At 34.3% G+C, this 25,249-nt stretch overlaps 1 protein-coding gene across 3 annotated transcripts in view; it reads right to left on the bottom strand.

Annotated features, from left to right (window-relative positions):
* Positions 1-1,712: 1,712 nt before the first annotated feature.
* pi4kab (phosphatidylinositol 4-kinase, catalytic, alpha b) overlaps positions 1,713-25,249 on the bottom strand; it is a 55,957-nt gene continuing 32,420 nt past the window's right edge. For 2 of the 3 annotated variants that reach the window (XM_058784381.1, XM_058784382.1), the window contains 37 exons: positions 25,030-25,138; positions 24,754-24,890; positions 23,452-23,585; positions 23,253-23,335; positions 22,501-22,571; positions 22,286-22,410; positions 21,125-21,206; positions 20,952-21,035; positions 20,776-20,865; positions 19,277-19,396; positions 17,995-18,009; positions 17,672-17,764; positions 16,594-16,750; positions 16,390-16,517; positions 16,125-16,283; positions 15,131-15,282; positions 13,550-13,657; positions 13,343-13,470; positions 12,298-12,456; positions 10,757-10,836; positions 10,475-10,674; positions 9,276-9,366; positions 8,583-8,750; positions 8,427-8,480; positions 8,088-8,208; positions 6,951-7,080; positions 6,755-6,825; positions 6,597-6,669; positions 6,446-6,516; positions 5,646-5,752; positions 5,306-5,410; positions 4,607-4,732; positions 3,798-3,918; positions 3,565-3,724; positions 3,374-3,463; positions 2,590-2,673; positions 1,713-2,493 (listed from right to left, as the gene is read on the bottom strand). In XM_058784381.1, coding sequence (XP_058640364.1) covers positions 2,442-2,493; positions 2,590-2,673; positions 3,374-3,463; positions 3,565-3,724; positions 3,798-3,918; positions 4,607-4,732; positions 5,306-5,410; positions 5,646-5,752; positions 6,446-6,516; positions 6,597-6,669; positions 6,755-6,825; positions 6,951-7,080; positions 8,088-8,208; positions 8,427-8,480; positions 8,583-8,750; positions 9,276-9,366; positions 10,475-10,674; positions 10,757-10,836; positions 12,298-12,456; positions 13,343-13,470; positions 13,550-13,657; positions 15,131-15,282; positions 16,125-16,283; positions 16,390-16,517; positions 16,594-16,750; positions 17,672-17,764; positions 17,995-18,009; positions 19,277-19,396; positions 20,776-20,865; positions 20,952-21,035; positions 21,125-21,206; positions 22,286-22,410; positions 22,501-22,571; positions 23,253-23,335; positions 23,452-23,585; positions 24,754-24,890; positions 25,030-25,138 — 4,038 coding nt within the window. In that variant the 3' untranslated portion in view covers positions 1,713-2,441. The remainder of the gene's footprint in view (positions 2,494-2,589; positions 2,674-3,373; positions 3,464-3,564; positions 3,725-3,797; positions 3,919-4,606; positions 4,733-5,305; positions 5,411-5,645; positions 5,753-6,445; positions 6,517-6,596; positions 6,670-6,754; positions 6,826-6,950; positions 7,081-8,087; positions 8,209-8,426; positions 8,481-8,582; positions 8,751-9,275; positions 9,367-10,474; positions 10,675-10,756; positions 10,837-12,297; positions 12,457-13,342; positions 13,471-13,549; positions 13,658-15,130; positions 15,283-16,124; positions 16,284-16,389; positions 16,518-16,593; positions 16,751-17,671; positions 17,765-17,994; positions 18,010-19,276; positions 19,397-20,775; positions 20,866-20,951; positions 21,036-21,124; positions 21,207-22,285; positions 22,411-22,500; positions 22,572-23,252; positions 23,336-23,451; positions 23,586-24,753; positions 24,891-25,029; positions 25,139-25,249) is intronic. The other variant, XM_058784380.1, reaches the window with a different exon arrangement.

Genomic DNA, 25,249 nt, shown 5'->3' with positions numbered 1-25,249 from the left:
CAAACATGACTGTAAATATCACTTGAATTCATGTAGAACATTATATTATGCTATTGACCATTCTGAGTGAGCTGAGTGAAGGGAGATGGGTAACAAGAAGTGGATGGAGAGGATCTTTTATATTTTTTAGTATATTTTCCAGTTGAACATCACATAGCATTAGGAAATTGCTTACTTTAAACACTGACTGCTGTTCAAACATGTTATGAGCTGAGGCATAGAAGTTATCTATCTAGAAGTTTCAGTCAGTCACAGCCATATACAACCGCAGTAACGCAGTAGTATGAGTGCGTGCATATACAACAGCAAGATCTGCAGCTGAACAGAAGCACAGTCATTCGTGACCGCACGCCATCTGAGAATGTGCGAGAAAGTTAAACAACATCCAGTCCGACAATAAAATTGTTTCCATTTCCTTTGAAGCAAAAGGATGTGACGTTCTCCAAACATTGAAATAAATAAATAAATGCACATTTATTATTTTTGGTCAACTAACAACAGTACTTTCATGGAGAAATATGAGATATTGCTCTTTTTTTCCTTTGTTATCATATTTGACAAAAATGAAATAATAAATGGGGGTTTAACAAAAGAACAGAGAAGGTAAAATATGCGGCATTAACAGATCCTGTCAATTGAAATCATATGAAAACATGCAGTTGATTCAAACAAGCTACAAATACAGTAACTTAAGTAAAAAATTGGGCTTCCAAACCTAATATAAAAAAGTAAAAGTAAAAAAAAAAAATGCAAAGGCAAACAAAAGCAAGAAACAGAGAAAAGCATTACTGTTTTTGGTAAGTATATCATTACACTGGATTATTAACTAATGAGTTTACCTGGAAAAGACTTAAGTGTTGTGCGCATGACATGCTCTCGCTTGTACATTTAGATTTAGATTATTGTACAAGGAAACACTGAAAGAAAGAAAAAACACAGTAACACTTCACTGTAAGTTCCCATTCATGCATTAAAAATATTAATAATGAGCAATACATTTATGGTGGTATTTATTAATCTTTGTTCATGTTAGTTAATAAAATAAAATCTGTTCGTTGTTAATTCATGGTAGCTCACCTTTCATTTGATAATATTAACAGAAACTATTTTTGATTTTAATCATGTATTAGTAAAAGTTACTAAGTTTAGTAAATCTTTTAGAAGTATTTATCATTGTTAGTTTATATTAAAAACTAATGTTAACAAATGCAATGTTATTGTAACGTGTTAAAACCAATTCATCCTTTCCTCAGGAAATATGTGATGTTGCCAGATTGTTTCTTTATCATCAACTGTTTGACAAAGTTTATATGATATAAACAGGGTTTAACAAAAGAACAGTGAACCGAAGATAACAGACAAATTATATAAAAACATGCAGCTGGTGCAAGTCTCGTAGTATTTTTCCATTTCATCCAGAATCTTCACTTCATTATTTCCTCCATTATTTCAGATGAAGCTCTTTGAGCAACAGCTGAAAACAATAATTCAACTAAACAATTTAATGACCACCTGGATAAATGAGAAAATTCAGACAATAAGAATAAATTCCAGTGAATAAAACAACAGATAAACTGCTGACACCGAATGCACTGAACTCTCAACTTTAAGGAGTCTCACATTCTAAGATCTGTTCACATCGACTGATTAAAAGAAGTGATTGTGGAACTCAAACGAGTTTGACACTGAATGCATTGAAATTATAGACTCACTCATTTTTACATTAAATGTAATATTATCACATGTCAGTAAATAAGCATTACAGAGATGTACAGGCAACTACTGTGGGCATTTATTAAATATCACACACAGAATAAATAATAGAATAGAATAGAAAGAGGGCCATAAAATTGATGCTAACAAATGAGCAAACAAAGATTAGTCTCACTGTACAAATCAATTGATCAATAAACAGTCATATACTGCAAAACAAGCAGTGATTCAGAAATATGAAAACATATTCAGAGCTGTGAACACTGCCGAGAAATACCAAACACTTTTCAAACATCTGTCCTCCATTACATCATAATAAATATAATCAAATGCTGATTTTTGTTAGTTTGTGCATTAATGTGTAAATTCGTCACCTCTGAAATATGACATTTGTCCGCAGTCCAGGCCGTTCATGTCCATAAACACATCTGCTGTAGTTTACAGACTACATGATTTATCTGGAAATTATTTAAGACTGACAATAAAATCACATCAAATACAAATCAAAATGGCACAAAAGTGATTTTGTAATGTTTACAGTTGAACCCATCATGCAGCAGACAGTGTGACGTGTGCAGAAAACGTCTCATAAGTGCTGATATCAGTGCGTAGAAATCCATGCAAACATTTCAGGTGTATAAAGTGCACAAACACACCAGACCGAGACAGCAGTGCAATTTAGCATTAAGAGAGTAAGAGAAACACACACACTCAGGTTTCTCTGGCCTTCAGTAGGGGATCTGGTTCTGATAGTACTGGATCATGTCATACGTTTTGCTCCTGGAACAAATGAAGAACATTTCATATTATAAGCACAGTGCTTTACATTAAAACAAGTCAGGAAACGACATGCATTAATGTGTAAGAGACACTGACCTGCTGCTCAGGAAGCAGTTCTGAATGACTTTGATGATAAAAGCTGCTGCTTCCTTCTCACTCACTCCAGGGTTAAAACGCTGCCTACAACACATGATTCACTTCATATCAACAAGCTATTAATTAATTATACTGTCTATTTTTACCAATCTGTGTGTGTGTCTGTGTCTGTCTGTCTATCAATCCATCATTTAAAACCATATCAACATCAAAGGGTAAATTCATGACAAACTCAAGTAATACATTTGAAATAATCATAATATTTTAATTAATTGCATACAATAATTTAACAATATTATCTTTACAAACTAACTAAATAAAGTTAAAGTTAAATATATTATAATTTAATATTATAATATTTTCCAAGGACAAACTTAAAAACAATGCCTAATATTCAATTGCCTAACAATCAATTTAGAGTCGAAGAAGTCTTTTTAGAAAAAAAAATAAAAAAAAAAAAAAAAAAAAAACATAAATGGTGACAGCCTACGCACATAAATCACATTCGTTATTAATCTCATTAATGTGTGTTTCTGGAGGTTTTCTTGCCATCTGTTGTGATACTTTTTATGCTGTTTGTGAACTTTTTAACTCCTTAATTTTCCATGTTCATAACAACAAAATACATGTATATGAATATTGATTTGTGTTTATTATTTTAAAAAGTCAGTAATAATTAATGTCATTCAAATCCATAGCTCCATTTTTTTCAATTTTTCAATATAAATGAAATATGTTTTCCAATATGAATGCCCTGCTCCACTGTTAGTTGTTTTGAACTCACTTGAGCAGTTTGATGGTCTGACCGCGGAAGCAGGGCAATCCTGTATCCAGCATCAGCGTTACCAAGGCAACCACAGCATCCATATACGGCCTGCAGCGTAAAAGAGATTCATTCAGTCTCTCAGTTTCTAACACAAACACACACACATGCACACACACACACACACACACACACACACACTGACGTCTCACCTGACGGCCAGGTATCCACGCACACACATCTCCATGAACCACTTGAAGGGCGTGGCCTCCATCTTCCCGCCCATGATCATCACCATCTCATCGGTCAGTTTGATGTCTGGCTCCCAGCCCAGATTCCCACCCGGAGAACTCTCGAACATGAAGCCAAAATCTGAAACACACATGCACACGTTAGAAACACACGATAAACGCAGAACAGAAAGGTTTACTGTTAGACGTCTCACCGATGTGGATGAGGTGGCCCTGTCTGTCCAGCATGATGTTTCCATTGTGTCTGTCCTTGATCTGCAGCAGGAACAGCAGCAGACTGTACGCGGCCATGCTACGGATGAAGTTATACCTCGCCTGACAGACACACACGAGAGAGAGACGGAGAAAAAACATCCAAAAAAACAATGTTTCTCAAAGCTTTTGACTCTATGGCCTTCATTCTTCACAGCCGGTTTCACTTTGGGTAGCAATGTCTGCTAAAAGCATTAATGTAAATGTGAAATGCATGATGTAAATAAAAACTGTAACGCAAAACGTATCATATTTAAATGCCCATAGCTCGGTTTAAAAATAATAATAATAATCTATGGGCACTCCTAATTTCTGTAAAGTAAAAAAAAGGAGTTCTGCATGAATATGCATGATTTTCCAGTCATTGGTGATTTTTTTACTCAATTTCTACCTGATCACATACTTTTGAACTTAAAAAATAAAATAAATTAAAAACTGATTAGTAGCTTATTTTAATGTTTGTAGCTAATTTTAATCTTTTTAAGTCACGTTGGGACCTCTAGTGGACAGGTTTAGAACTACTGGCATTGCTATTTTTAATTTACATGACTTTTCCACACTATTAAAATTAGGCTTCCTCATATATCCAAGTTTACCAACTCTGGATCTTCAAAATTAATTAATTAATTAGTTAAAATAAAATAAAAATATATGGCAAAAATATAAATAGGAAATATACCGTTTTGTAGTTTCAGACTATTTCAGACTTAAAGTGTATGATTTTAAATCATAAATGGACTGGTTTTCTCACCTTCTGGAAGGCCAGAGTGGATTCGTCTCCGTACTGGTTCCGGAAATAATCATACATCCCGAAATCTGTCTGTCGTCCCAGCTGATCTCTGGACTTACAGTCTGGGATGCACTCGATAACGCCACACTGTGAGAAAAACACAGGACCTTCACACTAAACAACATCCAGACACAGGAACTTCAATGTGGAAAATATAAAGCTGCTGGCGTCACACCTGCAGGACCTCATTACACTCATATATTACACATCAGATCAGAAGCAGCACACAAACATAGATGAATGTAATAAAGTCAATTAATATGCAGTACAGTGAGTGAGATGTGTGTGTCTGTCCCTTCAGGTAATGATTATGCGCTGCTTACGATCAATAAACATGGGCTTTTTTATTAGTCATGCAAGTTTAGGTTAGTTGCAGTCGCCATGGAGAACAAGACGTGTTTTTCTGTAGTTTACAGAGGGATGGTTTGGACTAAATCAGACCAGAACAACCATGAAAGCACGATTAACAATATCAAACCTGAGTCTGCCTGAAATCAATGCTAAATGATCATTGAAAATTGGTGGTGGGGATAAACAAAAATACTGTCTGATGCCAGCCAGTAAAACAAAAAAAACAAAAAAAATAGAATAATATTAAATAATAAACAAAAAAATAAATAATAATTAACATTAAAAAAAACAATAAATAAAATAACTCACCCCTGGTGCTGTAGCTACTACTCTATATGGAAAAACAAACAGATCGAGTCCCACCAGCTGGAAAATGTTCTTAAACAGACCGATGATCTGCAGCGCCAACATATCCTGGAGAGAGAAAAACAGAAAAAAAGACAAAAATAAAAATATTAAAGAGAATAAAAAACTTCTGAATCACTAAATCAAACATTTCCACTTTTCCACATGAATTTATTTTTTAAATCATACACTTTTTCTATTTAACAGATTTATTATATCAGTTAACTGTCACCCCATTTTTAAACATAGACGTGAAAGTGTACGGCAAAAACAAAGCAGTAAAATGTAAATGTGAATCTGATACCTGTCTGCAGTCGTCTCCGACTTTAAAGATAGCCGCCTGCCAGCAGATCTTCTGTGCTTCTTCTTCACTCTGAGCTTCATCCAGCGAGTCTGAGCGACACAGCAAACCTACAAACACACAAGATGTCTTTATTACGACATGTATTTTTATTAAAGCTTAATTTCAGCTTTTTGTTCTGTCATCTATTTGTGTATTAAAAACGGATTATTCCATTTATTTATCTGTTTTGCATGTGACAAAAAAACAACAAAAAAAGGTAAATGTGACTTTTTATCTCTATTTATATCTATTTTTCTCTCACTTTGTTTTCCATGTGAATTGTGAGATTACACTCACCACTGAGGAAAAAATTCAAAATTCTGAGATAAAAAAATAAATACATAAAAGGTAATGTATAAATAAAAGGTAATAAAACTTTTTAATTCCACACTGGTAACAAAAACAGAATTGCAAGATTAACTCATAATTCTGACTTTTTCCTTGCAATTCCGAGATTATATCTCAAAATTATAATATAAAACAGAATTACAAGATATAAAACTCAGAATTGTAAGGAAAAAAGTCAGAATTCTGAGTCTGAATCGAGAGATAAAGTCACAATTTCCTTTTTTTAAAATTCTGTGATAGAAACCAGCTTATAGTATTGTGTATTACTATCCATCCGTCTCTCCTGCTCTTCTATATGTGGGTTTTCACCGGTTCTTACATCACTTCATCAAAAACACATCAGCTGTCTTGCAAGCGCTGCTATTTTCTTCAGGAATTACAGAATTATGTAATAGTTGTAATAGTCTGCGTACCCTCTTTCTCCAGTTCACTCACTCCACAGCGTTTCACCTTGAATTTGGCCAGATACGGCGCTTTGGCAGCACTGAGGGGGAAACACACACAGATGCATGTTTTTATTGTATATCAAACACACATATGGCACTGTATGAGCGCTGACCGTACCTCTGCATTGGCGTTCCTGATTTATAATCAATGTCCAGCACTATAGCTTCAGGGTTACTGGGCAGATAACAGCCTGAGAAACAGAACAAATGCAATTAAAATCATTAAAAGAGGCTGTGATATCAGTCTCTGATCTGATTATGAAGAGATTCTCAGACCTGGCTGGACTTTGATATCAGACAGGGCTCGCAGACACGCTCTCTTCCGCTCGTCACCTTTAGGAATCGGCCTGAATTACGAAAAACACAGAGGAGATTTCAGCTTCAAACATAAGACTGAACATGAACATGGAGGAGAATCAGCGCCATCTTGAGACTGAAACAGGAGGTGCAGTAGATGAGATGTTTCCAGTACTTTATAATGGCTGAGACATTGGTGATCTTGTTGAAGAAGTCAAACTCGCGCTGGTAGAAATCTTTAGCTGGACCCGAGAGAGAACCGATGATCTCCTCAACCAGCTGCTCCAGAAGATCCCCGATATCAGCTACAAGACACAGAACACGTCACTGAAGAGCCGTTTACATTAAGAACAATAACTTTTAATAATGAAGCAAAGTTTTTAAAAACACAGAGAATAGCAGAGTCCACTGATGAATGATAAAAACATTGACAGCCAATTTTAAAGTCACAATGAAATGGAAGTAGCGACATATTTTATTCTGTATTTTGACTTGCATTCAAGTGTAACAGATTATTGAAAAATGTTTTTAAAAAAAAATCATTTCAGCTAGTTGCCCAAGAAAGATTTTTATGTGTGTTATTTTTAATTTATTTCTCATTTTAATTTAACATGATGGACTAAAATAACTGAAATAAAAATGAATAAAAACTACATGCACAAAAAAAAAAAAAAGGCAAACATCAAAATTACTAAAACTTTAACTAAAATTAAAATGAAACAGAAGATATTAAAATAAAAGCTGAAATATTTAGTTTAAAACATTTCAAAACATAGCTAATATTTCATATTATATATATATATATATATATATATATATATATATATATATATATATATATATATATATATATATATATATATATATATATATATATATATATATATATATATATATATATATATATATATATTATTTTTTTTTTAACATGAAATATCAAAATATTAATTAAAATCTTCAGTTGTACTGTATCTCAATACTAAAATAACGCTGGTGAAGTTGGGTGGAGTTCAGGTGAAATAAATGATATATTTTTGCTTGAAAATCCATTATGATATTTTAAAAAATGAAACATGCATGAATAAATTGTTCACAATAAGATCTATGACATGCATTTTGCAAAACAGATGGGGTGAATTGTCATTTAATGCCTATTTTAAAAAGCTTGAATATTTAAAGCAGCAGATGACAAAACTGTAAGCACTTAGAATAACCAGTGATATTGTTTGTTCGTGTGGACGCTAATATTAGATATCGTTCTTGGTGCAAACAGGCTTTAAAGCTCATGAGAGTGAAGAGGAGCTGTATTTACGGTCTTTCTGGTGTCCCTCCTCATCTGTGTAGATGTTGGTCTTCATGTTCCAGATGAACTGATGTGCCAGAAGCTGAGATTTCTGTGCCGCCCACAGGATGTATTCTCTCACGTACCCCATCTACACAACATTACACAACAGTTATTAGTGCACTCTCCTGTCAGAGCAGAGAAAACCAAGAAATGCAAAATATGGCCTGCATGCAACACATGAATTATACTTGCTAAAAACATTAAAATGATGCATGCATCTTGACCTTTACAATTCTTACTCTGTGCATGCAAATCATTTAGCCATTATTTGGCTTTATTACTTTAAACTTCATACACACACTATACCTTATCATAACGGAGGGCCTGAACAATTTGTGGGATGTAAAACAGAATAGCATCCTGTTGAAAATATGAGAGATAAATATGCATTAATAAAAGCACTCAAACTGATCTCAGATAAAGATGTATGATAACATGAGTGTAATGGCAGGTGCTGCGTACGGGAGGGAAGGAGCGCAGGACTTTGACGGCGTACTGTGCGGTCAGCGGATGCGGCGGATACATGCTGGAGAAATACGAGAGTCCCGTGGGAGGATCAGTCGGAGCCCAACACAAGATATGACTCAACTCAGGAGAATCAGCGTCGATCGTGTGCCACGTCACCAGAAACTACAGCGGAAAACACATTTACAGTCACCAGTGCAGACCACAGGCAGCATAGATGTATACATATCTGAGTGAGAATTTATGCAATTATTATATTTATATTTAATAAACAAATAAATCATTAAAATGCATTTTTAAAACAACTTATAATAAATAATTAATTATTTATTTATTAAGTTTATATAGGTATGGTCAATCACATTTTTATTTATTGCATTGCAATTATTTATTTAACCTCATTTTTTAAATCACATTTTATTTATTTTAATTTAAATTCATTTAATTGGTTAAATGGTTAATGTATTTAACAAGTTAAAATAAATAAAATAGGTTTAAACAAACAAATAAATAAAATCTAAGAGTATAGTACTAAAGCGAGCATAAAAAAAATAAATAAATAGTAACATAATAGGAACTAAATATTTTACTAATATTTATAGTATGGATTTTTCATTGTATAAAAACTGGATCTTTATAGATGACAATACTTTGCTATCTATTTGGTCGTGTTGGGTTCTGAATGTTCACCTTCACAGCCTCAGGAACGTCACTGACCGCCCCCGGGTCCAGTCGAACCAGGCGGGTCACTTCTGAGAAAATGGCTTCGGTGTTCTTGAACCTGTAAAATACTGTGTAGTAAGTAAGACTGGTAACATGTTTGGTGTCTGAAGTTTTATCTGTGCTTTCATGCATTGCTTGCAAACTTGTCATTAATTCCGGATCAGTTACAAAATATTATTACTTACCTATAAGGCCCTTAATGGTTTATCTCCTGCGTACCTAACTAGTCTTCAATCACGCTTAAATCCATCACGCTTCCTAAGGTCGCAAAACTCTGGACTTTTGGTAGTACCTAGGATAGCAAAGTCCACTAAAGGAGGTACAGCTTTTTCCACATTTGGCTCCCAAACTCTGGAATAGCCTTCCTGATAACGTTCGGGGTTCAGACACACTCTCTCTGTTTAAATTTAGATTAAAGACACATCTCTTTAGCCAAGCATTCACATAATGCATCTCATAATCTTGTACTGCAGATATATCTGATCAAACGCACATTATTATTCTTTAGCTTGGGTTGAACAAATCATTTTTGCTTGGATGGAACAGCTGCTATGCTAATTATGTCTCTATTTGTTTCTCTGTTTCTGCCAGGAATTACACAAGCTTCAGTCTGGATCCAACGCTTAAATGATCAGAGATGACCGAACACCTGAGAAGAGATGATGCCAACCCCTCAGACAACATACAGAATTACCTAGAAATAAGTCTCTTCTGTTCACCAAGGCTGCATCTATTTGATCAAAAATACAGTATTCTATGTGAATATCTGTTAAAATGTAATTAATTGCTGTGATGCAGCTGAATTTTCAGCATCATTAATCTTCAGAAATCATTCTAATATGCTGATTTGCTGCTCAAGAAACATTTCTGATTATCATCAATGTTGAAAACAGTTGTGCTGCCCGATATTTTTGATATCTAGGGATTAGATATCAATCTTTTGATTCTTCGATAAATAGAAAGTAAAAAAAAATACAGCATTTATTTGAAATGCAAATCTTTTGAAACATTTTAAGTTTCTTTACTGTCACTTTTGATCAATTTCAAGTATTCATTTCTTTAAAAAAAAAAAAAAAAAATCTTTGGAACAATAGAGTACCTTGAATGCAATATAAGTCACCAAACACATCAAATGCAATGTAAACGTCACACACTGAGTCCCTCACCTGGCCGGCAGCTGTAGTGCGAGGTACGGCGAGATGCTCCAGGCTAGATTGACGTTGTCCTTCCACTGTTTCTCGGTCAGGCTGATGTACTTTGACCTCCAGTTGGTGATGCTGGTCTCCACAGACTGCTCCGCAGAGATCTGCAGCTCCTGGCTGCCCAGAGGATTGTACCAGGTGGTCAGACGCTCCACCTCACTCGCCTAACAACACATACTAACACTAAGGCACATATTCATCTTACTAACATTTTATTAATCTGAAAACTGATAACTATAATCTCACCAGCAGGGCCAGCAGCAGCGTTCTGCGCTTCATGAAGTATTTATGCAGCTGAGTTCCTCTGTTCGTCTTCTTTGACAGACCTACAAGAGATTTAATAGAATTTAATATAAGAGAAGGTCAAATGAAGAAGAAAATCTTGCTGTTATGATCCTAAATACCTAAAGCAATACCTACAACTTTCAAGATAGCTGCAGAATGACTTAAAAGTATTTAAAAATCAATAAAATATTATGCTAACACAGATTAGGGAACACTACACTATTAACTAGTTGCTTATTAGCATGCATATTACTAGTATATTAGCTTTTTCTTTGTACTTAAAGCACACATTAATGCCTTATTCTGCATTACCATATTTTTGATAAATATTTTAGAGATTATTGAGGGGAAACTCATATCTAATCTAAAGTGTTACCATTATTATTTATATATTAAAATAATCTAACTGCAAAAGGAATGAAAATGAAAATGCTAAAAACCTGAAATTCAGAACTGTTATTAATTTTTGTGATTACAGAACATATTCATTTTATATATTAACACTATTCATTTAATAATATTTAATTGTTAATTTAATGTATTACTTTACAATAAAATTTATACATTTTAATAATTAATTTGCAATTAAAGATAATTATTATATTTTATTAATTATATAATTATTTAATTATAAATATAATAAAATATGATATAATTACATGTATAGTATATCAATAAACAATTCATAATTGATGAATTTTACAACATTAACACTGTTATTTTCCTGTTTATTCCTGTGAAGCAATGAAACCATTTGTACTGTATAAAGTGCTGTAGAAATAAATTGACGCATGTCACATGTTTGAATTGCTGCATCATTCCCTGATTCCCTGAGTTTATCACTTCACTGTTAATCTAACACATGGAAAATAATCCCAATATAGAATGAGTAGATGCGTTCAAATGTTTAACTGCCAGCATATATTTGTGACCCTGAACCACAAAACCAGTCATAAGTGTACATTTTTTGAAATTGAGACTTATACATCATAAATAAATAAGCTTTCCATTGATGTATGGTTTGTTAGGATCGGACAATATTTGTCTGAGATACAACTATTTGAAAATCTGGAATCTGAGGGTGCAAAATAATCTAATTATTGAGAAAAATCACCTTTAAAGTTGTCCAAATGAAGTTCTTAGCAATGCATATTACTAATCAAAAATTAAGTTTTGATATGTTTACGGTAAGAAATTTACAAAATATCTTCACGGAACATAATCTTTACTTAATATCCTAATGATTTTTGGCATAAAAGAAAAATTTATAATTTTGACCCATACAATGTATTGTTGGCTATTGCTACAAATATACCTGTGCTGCTTATGACTGCTTTAGTGCTGCAGGGTCACATTTTATTTTAGTATGAAGACAAAGAGAAGGAAAGATGTCGTAATAACAGTGAGTGTTAAAGCTCCTCCCGTCCCCTTTGCACTTACAAACAGAAATCCAAAATCCCAAAACATGACATGAAAGAGAGAAATAAAAGCTGTGTGAGCACCTGATTTCTTGGAGAGCGTGGAGACGCCGCTGGACAGCGGGTATGTGTTGATCCAGCCCTGTGTGGCCTGCTGTCTGGAGCCCATAGCCGCGTCCAGACTGCTCCTGGAGTCCGTCCCCGCCATCACCGACAGACTGTTCACCGACACGTCCTGAGGATCTGACAGCACAGACAACATCAGCATCGTCAGCGCATGCACAGAACACAAGAACATACACTTAAATGTCTGCTTTGTAATTATTTGTGAATTTTAGTAGCAATTTCTGAGTGTAAACGGTTTCAAATAAACAGCATCATCTCTTCTCAACTGTATACAACTATACAGTATTTTCTTGTCAAACGTACTGCAGTAATTTTTGTTTTATTTATGAGAATTTACATAGTTATTGTAATATATCAATATGAATTTAAAAAAAAATGTATTTTATTAATTTAAAACAACTTAAATTGTAACATGAATTATTAATTCATTTAATAATTAATCAAATGTATTATTTATTAATTTTAAATATATATTAATATACAAACTCATGTTCAAAATATCTATAAAAAATAAAAAACAAGTAGCTTTGTCAATCATAATGACTTTAGAAAATAATATGTTTAGTTTATTATTGGTAGTGAGCAAATATCACGCTGATTATCCCATTCTTTCAACAACAATATTTTAGGTTAATGCATAAGAGAAAGTGTTCATTTGTCCTCTGTTTCAGGATTTTAAGTGCTTAATTTTAAATGGTCCTGTCATGTGACAAAAGAGTTTGTAAAAAAAACATTGTAAGTAGCTTAGCAATTAATTTGATTTTGATTTGACAGAGTAGTAAAATACAAAAGTAGCCACTCATCAAAGATAACAAGTTAAAAACTTATTTCCATTGCAGTCCTTGATGCTTGAGCCCAAATTAAACTAAAATGTATAAGAATTAGGGAGGACGCTGCTGAAGCTGCTTCATATCACAAACTAAACGAATACACCATTAACATTACACCCATAAAGTGGATTTGAGCTGAAGATCACAGGTGTGCTGTGAGGGGGTTTGCTCACCTGGTGGGACGAGTTGCGTGGCGGTGAGATATTTCTTATCCGACAGCAGACACGCGTAGAACTTGATCGTGATGCTGATGTCTTCACGCAGGCGTTTCTCCGGCTGCGTGGGGAACCGTGGAGCCACACTGAACACACACACACACTGTAGTCAGATAGCTGTATGAGAAACTAAATACGCCTCCTGTTTTGTGCTGATGTTCACACCTGAAGTAATCAAAGGCGGTCGAGTAGATCTTCTCTCTCAGGACGTTACGGATTGTGGCGTTAGTGACCACATCAGCATGAAGAAGAGTGAGACCGAGAGTCAGCAGCCTAACACACACACACACACACACACACACAACACTAGAACATTATATACAACACCAAATACTAAATATTGATTATTACTACTATTATAATTCTGAAAGTTGTGCTAAACATGAAATTAATCTAATAAATATTCATTTTTGTAGTAATATAAATGATGCTTTTATTGACAGTTATCAATGTTATTTCACTATATGACAGGGTCGTAAATAAACAGGAGCTTGTAGAAAAAAATACCACCAAAATGAACAAAAATGCACCTCAAAATCATTAAAGTGAGGTGAAAAGGAATGTAAAGTGTTGATTGCAGCATTACATTTAGGTCTGCTCAAGTTGCATCAACCAATTACACACGTTTCTGTTTGTTTTGTTTTTCATGCTAAGACAACTGATGTAAAGTCTTGATTTGTGACCCTGGAGCACAAAACCAGTCTTAAGTCGCTGGGGTATATTTGTAGCAATAGCCAACAATACATTGTATGGGTCAAAATGATCCATTTTTCTTTTATGCCAAAAATCATTAGGATATTAATTAAAGATCATGTTCCATGAAGATATTTTGTAAATTTCCTACTGTAAATAACAATTTAATTTTTGATTAGTAATATGCATTGCTAAGGACTTTATTTGGACATCTTTAAAAGGTGATTTTCTCAATATTTTGATTTTTTTGCACCCTCAGATTCCAGATTTTCAAATAGTTGTATCTCAGCCAAATATTGTCCGATCCTAACAAACCATACATTTTGTGGTCCTGGGTCACATTTTATAATGCATAAAAATTAATAAACAAACTGATAAACTGCTCTTAACTTGTTTTGTCCGATTCCACACACATAACAACACTTCTGCATTTTATTAATCCTTGTGCGTCAATTTCTAAAAGTTACACAGAGGTCCTTGGATTGCAAAAATGTCCATGTCAAAAATAAAAAATAATAAAAAAAGATTTTTATTAGCAACATCAGCCCTGATCATAACTTTCAAAAATTCATTAGTTTTTCAGATTTTTAAACGCCAGTTTGCTTACGTAATGCCATACATAATCATTTCCACATACAAAAGACTAAGCATTTTTTTATTTATTATTGCAGATGTCAATGATCAGCAACAAAACTAATTTTGATGAGTCAGATTTTTCAGTACACGCATACAAAGCACACTCTGATACCATACCAATACACCCACACAATTATAATTACATAACTTCAATTCAGTTCAGAAAACTGGAAAAAGTGAGAATTTGTTCCATAAGCAAAACATGAGAAAATAGTACTATCAGGTGGAAAATAGTAAGCATTTTAAAAAACAGTAAAGAGTTTGGAGCCTTGCCAACAGAATGAATACCTATTAACAAAGAATGCATGATATTGCACTTAAATGGCACAGTGGATTAAATATTGCTAAAATATTGTTTTAATGCGTTTCAATTATATTTTTGTCCCCATAGTGTTTTCAACGTGTTTAAAGCATCACCTGAATCGGGGTCCTATAGCAGCTACGTGGCGGTTTAGGCAGCTCTTGGGTCCACCGACGCTGAGGGACAGCGCTCTCTGCAGGACGCTGGTGAAGATCTCCACCTGATCCGCACTGCAGTACTTAGCGATTTCAAATCTCTGCACTAGAAACTAAACACACACAATACTAGCTGGGGGTGAAAACTTTTGAACGGGATGACTGGTGTAAACTGCTCTTGTTTAAAGATCTTATTTTTTCCTTTATAAGATAAATGTTTTCCACAAGACAAAATAGAAAATTTACACTAATCATACTGTTCAAAAGTTTGTGACCCCTGGCTCTTAAAGGAATAGTTCAGTCAAAAATGTTTAAATAAGTAGATAAATCTGCACAGATCAAACACCATTTACAAGCCAAAACAGCTCTAAACAAATATGTGGCTGGATTTTCATGTGAGAGACGACAGGAGACGGACTTTTCCACTGGAGGAAGCGTTATTATGGATTATGGATATTTTATCAGGAAGCAAGCAACGGGTTGAAGTTAAAAACATCTTTAATGATGGATTTGTTTCTTACAAACACAGCTTTTCGTTTTACAAGATATTAATTGATGAACTGGAGTGGTGTGGGTTATTGTGATGTTTTTATCAGCTGTTTGGACTCTCATTCTGACGGCACCCATTCACTGCAGAGCATCCATTGGTGAACAAGTGATGCAATGTTACATTTCTACAAATCTGATGAAGAAAAACTTCTTGGATAGCCTGAGGGTCATTAACTACTGCTGTGATGTAGTGTGTTGCATTCTAGGGCAGTACTAAATAAAAAAACGAAATGCAATTTTTATGTTCCCTCTTATTTAAAAAGATTATTATGCAGATGCTGCAAGATGTGTGTAAACTTATGACAACTATAAATAACATTGACTTGACACTGTTTACGCAGGATACATACTATATACAGCATAAAAAGTAAGAGTATGAAAAGTAAGAGTTATGTGCGATACAGACCTCAATCCAGAGCGAATGCGGCGTGACGTTGGGTGGACGAGGCACCGGCTGACTCTCTTCTGAAGCAGCTAAAGGATCGGCCTCTGGCTCCGTCTCCGAGAACAAGCCCATCTTCAGCTCGACGGTCATCTGCCAGGCGCCCGCCATCTCACGCATGAACTACACACACACACACACACACACACACACACACACACACACACGCAATGAGCGCCACGACCTCAGAGTTCATGATACTGTTATAATCCTGCATTCAAAGTCTTACCTGGACTTCAACTCCATTACGAGCAGCGAGCAGCCACTCCCAGCAGGCGATGGCTGTCTCCATGCCCTGCTCTGTGAACATCTTCAGAGGAGACCAGCAGAGGTGATGCAGCAGCTGAAGATCCCAGTCTGAGACAGAGACGTTTGTGTGTCACTCAAACATGATCTGCATTCAAAACGGTCCATATGATCGTCTGGGTGCTACCTTTAGTGGTAATGAGCAGCGCGGTCATCTTGAACATGTTCTGCGTGAATGCGTCCGAGTCTTTGGCGTCCAGAGCGTCACGCATTTGAGAAACCATCAGCTTGCTGAGGTTTGACTCGTTGTGTGTCACTTCGGCAAACTGCAGCATCCCAGAAACCTTAATACACACATATACACACACACGATTAAATGCTGCCCTCTTACAGTACAGACGCAAACATAAAATTGAGAAACCATGCCTAGATCATATTTTACCCCAAAAATGAAAAGACAGACAGTAAGAAAGTCTTTTTAATACCTTTAAAATGGTGATATATTTAACATGATATGTTATTAAGCAGTACAGCTAACACTACCATAATATACAAATCCATAGATGTAAATGAGAATTAAATAAATATTTATTTAAATATCATTTAAATTACAGAATGATTATACTGAGTATAATGAGAATAACGAGAACATTTTTTTTTTTACATTTCAGTCATTTAAAGAATTTAAAGAGTAAAATTGTGCAGAACTGTCAAAATTGTCACAATTTATGAATAAATGCATACATTTAAAAAAATGCATAAATAACTGTATAAATGAACAAATGCATACATATAAAAAATGCATGAAAAATGCATAAATAAATGCATGAAAATGCACAAATAACTAAATAAATGTATAAATACATGCATAAATAAGTCCATAAATAAATGCATAAACCTAAAAAATGCATAAATGCATTAACAAACGCATAATTGTAGAAATGTAAAAAAGTATAAATAAATGCATGAATAAATCTATGGATAAACCCTGCAAATGCACAAACTGCATAAATATCCAAGTACATGCATAAAATAAATGCATTAGTACAATAGTGCATAAATAAGTGCATAAAACACAAAGTGCACATAAATAAAATTTGCATAAATCAATAAAAAAAAATTTAAAGTTTCTTCTTTATCATAAAAACAAGACTTTATTTTCTTTATGCAAAATTATAAAAACATTTTCTTATTTCTTTCTTTTAATGTTTGGTGAAATATGAGTCATATGAAAGATGTTCTTGTCATGATTGGTGATCGTTTACCTCTCCAGTGTAGCGGTTTCGCAGGTTGAGCGACGCCATGAAGTTGGAGTAGTCCTTCTTCACGCAGGTGGGCCGCTCCGTCAGCTGGGTAACCTGGGAATGATGGAAACTGACCAGTTAAAACATCCTCCTGCAAACATTACTAATGACATTTCTGACTACAATACATTCATTAATCTATAGACAAACTCTTATGAGCATCAGCAGGAGCTATAACAACATTTAATGATTTCTTTTATGTAAATGCATACTGGTTTATAAATGACAAATGAGTTACAGACGGAGCCAATGAAGGAAGCGAGGACAACAGTAACAGAACAAACCTGAGGAAAAGCTGCCTGGGGCGAGGGGGAGGAGCACACGGCAGGCCACACCCACCAACCCACCGCCAGCCAATCACAGCACACACACAGATGAGTTAGCAGCCAGTGGTTAGCAGAGATGCAATGATGTAACGGCACAAATAAAGTGAATGACAAAATAATGCCCACCACACATTTACTGTATACATGGCATTATGCAAAATAGTGCAAAGCATGCAAAAAACATGTTTAAAAAGGCCCAAAACATTAAGACACAAACAAGAGCTAAATTCATATGAACACAACAGTGCTAATGAATATTCATAAAGCATGATTGCAGGAATAATCAATATCACGCAGCTGAAATGCAGTGAGTGTGTTAGCTGGGATCACGTCTGAAATATCGGGTTAGTTTTAAGCTGCATATTGTGAAAAGCATAATGTGTGTAACACTCTTCACAATACACACTGCTTCCAAGCAGCTTTACAGCAATTCATTCTGTTAATGACCTTAATGAGTAGTGCAGTAAATACATAAATATATAAAAAAAAATGAATATTTAAATTCATAATAATTGCATGCATAAATAAATGCCTATACACACACACACACATACATATATATATATATACACACACACACACACACTTTTAAAAAAATAAAAATGAGACTTTTTACATTTAGAATTGTGCAAGTATGCTTAATTCTCAAAAATTATGTCAGTGCATAAATAAAGGCAATAAATGTAAAATAATATAAATGTTCTGACATTGAGATTTGTGTAAAAGTATGCTTTAATTGTCAAAAATAATGTACAAATAAATGCATATTATTAAAATATATTAATATCAAAATATATATTAATAATAAAATATATTAATATTTATATTATATAAGAATCAGATTTTTTACATTTATAATTGTGTATGCTTGATTTTCCAAAAAATGTCAAAATGCATAAACAACTGCATGTATAAATAAACGCATAAATGCATTCATATAAACAATTTGTATGTTGACATGATGTACATATTCAGATGTTCTGTGAATCTTAAAGCAGTTCAAGATGTTAGGATTTAGTGAATTTAGTGGATTTGATTGGGCGTGTGGAATAAATCAGTAGCTTTACTAAAGTCTTCTGATGATTTTATTCTGATCCGCTAAAGACTTGCTACCGTCTTACCTTAATCTGGCCAAAAACCTCAGTTACCATCTCAGTAACAATCTACCGTAAGACACAGCACTGGTTAGCATCAGGACGCGTGTCTGTGACAGGGACTCTGGGTCAGGTGTTTCTCTCACCCCCAGCGTTGTGCTTTGACGGTTGTATCCCGCGAAGCTGAGAATGCTCTCGGTAGCCATCGCCAAACCCGTGTGCTGAGACAAACCCGACAGCCAGATCTGATGCTTGTTCAGATACTCCTGAGACACACACAAAAAGATTTTTTGAAAGAAATTAATACTTTTATTTATGAAGGATGCATTAAATTGATCAAAAGTGAGAGTAAAGACATTTGTGACCCAGGACCACAAAACCAGTTATAAGGGTAAATTTTCTTTTAAATTGAGATTTATACATCAAGTATGATGAATAAATAAGCTTTCCTTTGATGCATGGTTTGTTAGGATCGGACAATATTTGGCCGAGATACAACTATTTGAAAATCTGGAATCTGAGGGTGCAAAAAAAAAAAAAAAAAATATTGAGAAAAATCACCTTTAAAGCTGTCTAAAAATTAAGTTGTGATATATTTACGGAAGGTAATTTACAAAATATTTTCCTGGAACATGATCTTTACTTAATATCCTAACGATTTTTGGCGTAAAAGAAAAATCGATGATTTTGTGAATCCTGAAAAATAAAATGCATCAGTTTCCACAAAAATATCGGGCAGCACGACTGTTTTCAATATTGATAATCAGAAATGTTTCTTGAGCAGCAAATCAGCATATTAGAATGATTTCTGAAGATCATGTGACGCTGAAGACTGGAGTAATGATGCTGAAAATACAGCTGCGCATCACAGAAATAAATTACAGCTTACTATATATTCACATAGAAAACAGCTATTTTAAATTATGATAATATTTCACAATTTGTACTGTACTTGAGCAAATAAATGCAGCCTTGATGAGCAGAAGAGACTTTTTTAAAAACATTAAAAATCGTACACTCCCAAATTTTTGAACATGATTAATATATTATGATTAACATATTCATAAACCTTGGTATTTACACAGCACTCAAAGAACAACATAGTATCACAACAGCTGACCGATTTCCAACTCCGTATGACTCAAACTAACACTGCATCCAATTCACATCCAATCATTTGCCAAAAGAGCCCAGACGCCAAACTATTTCTGGTGGAAGTAAGCATCTGTGCTCGATTTTTGAGGCTAATATTACCCACAAATCCATCTGCTATGGAAGATCAGATTTTTTTCCAGTTGTAAAATTAAAAGTAAAAATAAATAAATAAAAACTAGAAATGTGTAGCTGAAGCAGCAGTTTATAAACAAACATATGAACATAATTTTGAAATTCTGATCAATTTACCAACATGCAAAAAGCACAGTTTATTACTAATACAAATCAGATTAATTATAACACATTTTTTCATTATAGTTCGCTTTTTTCCCCCCAACAGAGCAGATGGGACTGAAAATGAGGAGATAAAAAAAGATGGATCAGGAATCAGACTCGAATCCAGGTTGTCTGCATGAGTGCATGACTATATAAACCACATCTCAGACTCAAAGTACATACTTTTAGTGCACAGAATGCAACTTATACCGACCTGGAGATGAGATTTGGTAACTGAAGCTGCCCATTTCATGGCCTCCTTCAAGATCTCTCCACAGCGGGCGGCAAAGTCCTTCACGATGCTCTGGACAACAAACACAAAGCATTTCAAAACACTGGACTCAGACGGAGCTCATCATACCCACGGCTCAGAAGCTGCGTCCGTCTCACCTCTCGCGCCTCATGCGTGTCTGGGACAGTTATTCTGTACGGAGTGTCGGGAATGTCGTAGTACGGCTGGTCTTTGTGGATGTCCTGTGGGTTAAATGACTGACGTGTGAGAGTGTAAATACTAGTAATATTGATCATGCATGTGCTGATTTCTGGATATGTGTTGTACTGACGGCGCTCAGCGACAGAGACAGAGTCTGCAGGATGTCCAACATGGTCTTCAAAACCCTTCCACTCCACAGAAGATGAGGAAACCTAGAGGACAAACAGAGATTTCAGCTTTTACTGTTATTGTATGTGACTATACAACAAAAACAATAATTATTATAGATTTTTAGTATTTAATAATATTGCATGGTAACTGTCATTTTACTGAAACGGTCATTTTAATCTTAACTAATCAATTTAATTTTTTTTAATTCTTTGCTTTTATTATTGTGATTATTTTATGACTATTTTAATTCCTATTATGTAAAGCAATTTGCATTACCATTACATATAATGTGCTATAAATAAATTTTCCTTGCCTAATAATTACTACAACTGCTAATAATAATGATGACAATTATTATTATTATTATTATTATTTTTTTTTTTTACTATAGCAATACTACTACTGTGATTAATACTAAAATTAGTATTCAATATTATTATTATTGCTGTTAAATTAAAAAAGAGCATTTAATAAAAAAGTATTATTGTTGCTTCGTTGAATTATAAAAAAGAATAAACTATAAATAAATATTTTACTATAGCAATAGTATTACTGTAATAAAAATACTACAAAAGATTAACTAAAATGATATTATTGATTGTAATACAGTATGATAGTAATATTACTACTACTTTCTATAATTATTACTGCTACTACTGTTGTTTTTGTTGTGAAATTACAAAAATTCAGTCAATAAAGATATATTTTATTATAGCAATAATACTACTGTTATAATAAATACTGAAAAGCTAAAAATATATAAAATAAAAATATAAAATTATTTTACAGAACAATTTTAAAAGGTCAATACTAACATTTATGTCTTTCTTTCAAAAATTAAACCACAGAGCTTTTATTTTGGTGGAAAACTGCAGGGAGACCTTAAAGATCTTTTGTTGAAAACATATTTAAACCGGATTCTCATTACAAGTGGGAAGATTTTTTGTTTTCAAATGCTATAAAAGTTGCTGTAAAAGTGGAACTCTATACTCTAATAAGCATAAAATAAGCACAAAAAGTACAAGGAATATACAAATATTGGGTGAAATTGTTCAGGTAACATCATAAATGATGCTTATTATTATGCTGTCTGAGTGCTGAGTAAGACAATGAATCGTACATTTCGGCGAGTCCTGAGAGGTATTTATCTGCCACCCTGCGGATCCTCTTGTGGGTGTGGTTAAAGTTGACCAATAGGAACTGAGCGTGGCGCTCCAGCTCCTCCTCGTGCGCTTTAGTCTTGGGCTGGAACAGGATGCAAAGCCATTATCAATAACGAGCGATCAATAATGCATTTGTTTCAGCGCTGAGAGATCCTTCAAAGGCTCGACTCACTTTCTCAGCCATCATCTGCAGGAAAACCTCAAAGACTTTATCACCCACACAAATCACACACTGCATCATGCCTGCATACGGATACGGAGAGAGACAGACATGATAAAGATGATTTGCAGTGATATTGTTTCGAAATAAAATTAAGCAACAGAACAGTGGGGGGGTTTTTTTGGCCATGAAGTTTCCTAAAGATCATGCGATTAGTTTATGATCCCGTTTGGGAGTTAAAACATAAGTCAAAAACAAGTTAAAAATATTTTTTTAATTTGTTTAATCATCCAGCAGTTGAAAATATGCATCTAATAACTTGCATTAACATTTATGCATTCATGCAAAGTGACTTACAAAAGAGGAACAAAAGCAATTTTTAAAAATATTTTAGTTTACTTCTTATAGTAAATATTTTGAATTTACTAAATCAAAAACTAAATCAATTTTTAAGTCATATTGTGATTAGTTTCACAATCTTTGGATGGGTGAGTTTCCATTTCTTCAGTTCAAACTAGTCAATTTCAATGAATCGGTTCAAAATTCTCCATTCTGCATTTCTCATATCAAAATATTGCAGTAAAAAATAATGTGGGTAAATATCACTGTTTACGGTCATATTGTTACATATAAATTAATATATACAATTCTTCATGTACATTTAGTGAAAAACACGCTTTGTATAATTGCAACTAGATTTTTGCTTCTTGCAAACATTTTGAATCTACTGAATTAACAACATTCAGTTCTGTGGCGTTTCTGACCTGATTTGTCTTTCTGGATGGCCTTGTCCTCAAAGTATCTGAACATCACCTGGAAGCGGTCGGCATCGTTCGAGTGCAACATCCTGAGGAAGAGAATGGATAAAACAGAGACAGATGGGTAAATCACACATAAAATCACCACAATGAGAGGAGCTGTTCTGAGGAAAGTCAGAAAGAGAGGAAGGAAAGCGTCTCGAACCTCATATACTCCAGCCGGTACACAGACAGCAGGTAAGTGCACATGGCGAAGTCGAGTTTATTGATGAGGGCGGCAGCTTCAGGTGACGGATCCAACAAATTAATGATGGTGCTGCGCAGATCACTTAACTCCGCCTTCAAAAACCAGATCGGTAACAGTTTAATTTGACATTCCACTAACTATCGGTAACTCCATGTCAACTAGCAGTCATTAGAGTATTAGCAGATAGTCTGCTTAATATCTGCTCACACTTTAATTTGATGCACATTCTATAAGTATACTACAAGTAACACTCTAATAAGAGTTATTTGACATGTTTTTGCAAAGTTACTTATTATAATTAGTAGAATGTCTAAAGTGGACAATTGAAATAAAGTGTAACCAGAAGATTTTTAACAAACAAAACAAGGGCTGGGTTCAGAATGGCAAACTAGTATAAACTGTGTACTGCTTGTCATTTTTGGAAAACAGTATGTAGAATGCAAGGATAAAGTAGTTTGTAACATTGCTGTCATGTGATCGAAACACGTTGTATGTTTAGTCAATGGCATCCAGTTAATTTTTAAGAAATAAATTTGGTTGCTTTGCATTTTTTATCAGTTTTTTTATAAAACTGTTGGGAGTTCAATCACAAGTCAATAAGCTAAAAAAAGAAGAAGAAAATTTTTTTATTTGTTTTATCATCTAGCAGGTGAAAATTATGCATAACGTACATTAAAGTTTATGCATTTATCCAAAGTGACTTACAAAAGAGAAACAAAAGCAATTCAATAATATTCATTTTATATATAATGACAGGTTTGTTAGAAAACCTAAAACAGCAGCACATCTGATTTGAGGAGCACAAACACTGCACTTTCACATGCAACTTTAACACTTAGTGTTAGAGATAACAGTATTATAGATTTTTGACTTAAAGGGATAGTTCACCACAAAAAAATTAAAATTCTGGCATCATTCACTCAATATCGAGATGTTTCGGAGTTTCTTTTTTTCTGCACATAAGATATTCTGAAGAACGTTGGTAACCAAACAGCTGACGGTAGCCACTGACTTCCATAGTATGAAAAAAAAAAAAATAAATAAATACTATGGAAGTCAATGGCTACCGTCAACTGCTTGGCTGCCAACATTCTACAAAATATCTTCTTTTGTGTTCAGCAGAAGAAACTAATTCATTCAGGTTTGGAATAAACTGAGGTTGAGCAAATGATGACAGAATTTCCATTTTTGGGTGAACTGTCCCTTTAACACCTGGCAGCTGTAAATCAACACTGAGACGGTGAGAGATTGTTGGGATACCGGAGTAACCGTGTCGTTCTTCAGAGCCGAGTTGTACTGGAGTTCTGAGCGCAGTGGTTCTCCGCTGGGGAACGTGAGCAGCGGGGATTTAGTGGCGATTTCACACACTCCCTCATACCATTCCTCAGGCCACAGACCTAAAACACACACAATCCTGTAGAAATGACCTCAGAAAGAACTCCTCAGGTTATGAGATCACAAGAGTGCACAAGACCGTGCATGTGGTGAACACAAGCTGAAATGCTGTCAGTGATGCTAATGATGTTGATTTCTTACCAGAACCTTCCACAGCAAACCCCATGACCACAGAATAGAGCCAGAAATCTCTAAACAGCTTCTGAAGGCGAGGTTTGGCCTCTTTAATGGCGGGCAATCGGCGGGTCAACTGCATACAATCAAACACACAACACATTCATTTAACTTTCAACAGAAACAATCTAAATTTTGGCAATCAAACAACAATCAAAGGATTTTACCCAACAAAAATGCTGCAACT

This window comes from Onychostoma macrolepis, chromosome 08 (assembly GCF_012432095.1).
Source record: "Onychostoma macrolepis isolate SWU-2019 chromosome 08, ASM1243209v1, whole genome shotgun sequence".
In the NCBI taxonomy this organism is placed as follows: Eukaryota; Metazoa; Chordata; class Actinopteri; order Cypriniformes; family Cyprinidae; genus Onychostoma; species Onychostoma macrolepis.
The sequence above is the reverse complement of the archived record's forward strand: the minus strand, read 5'-3'. Positions and strand labels throughout refer to the sequence as shown.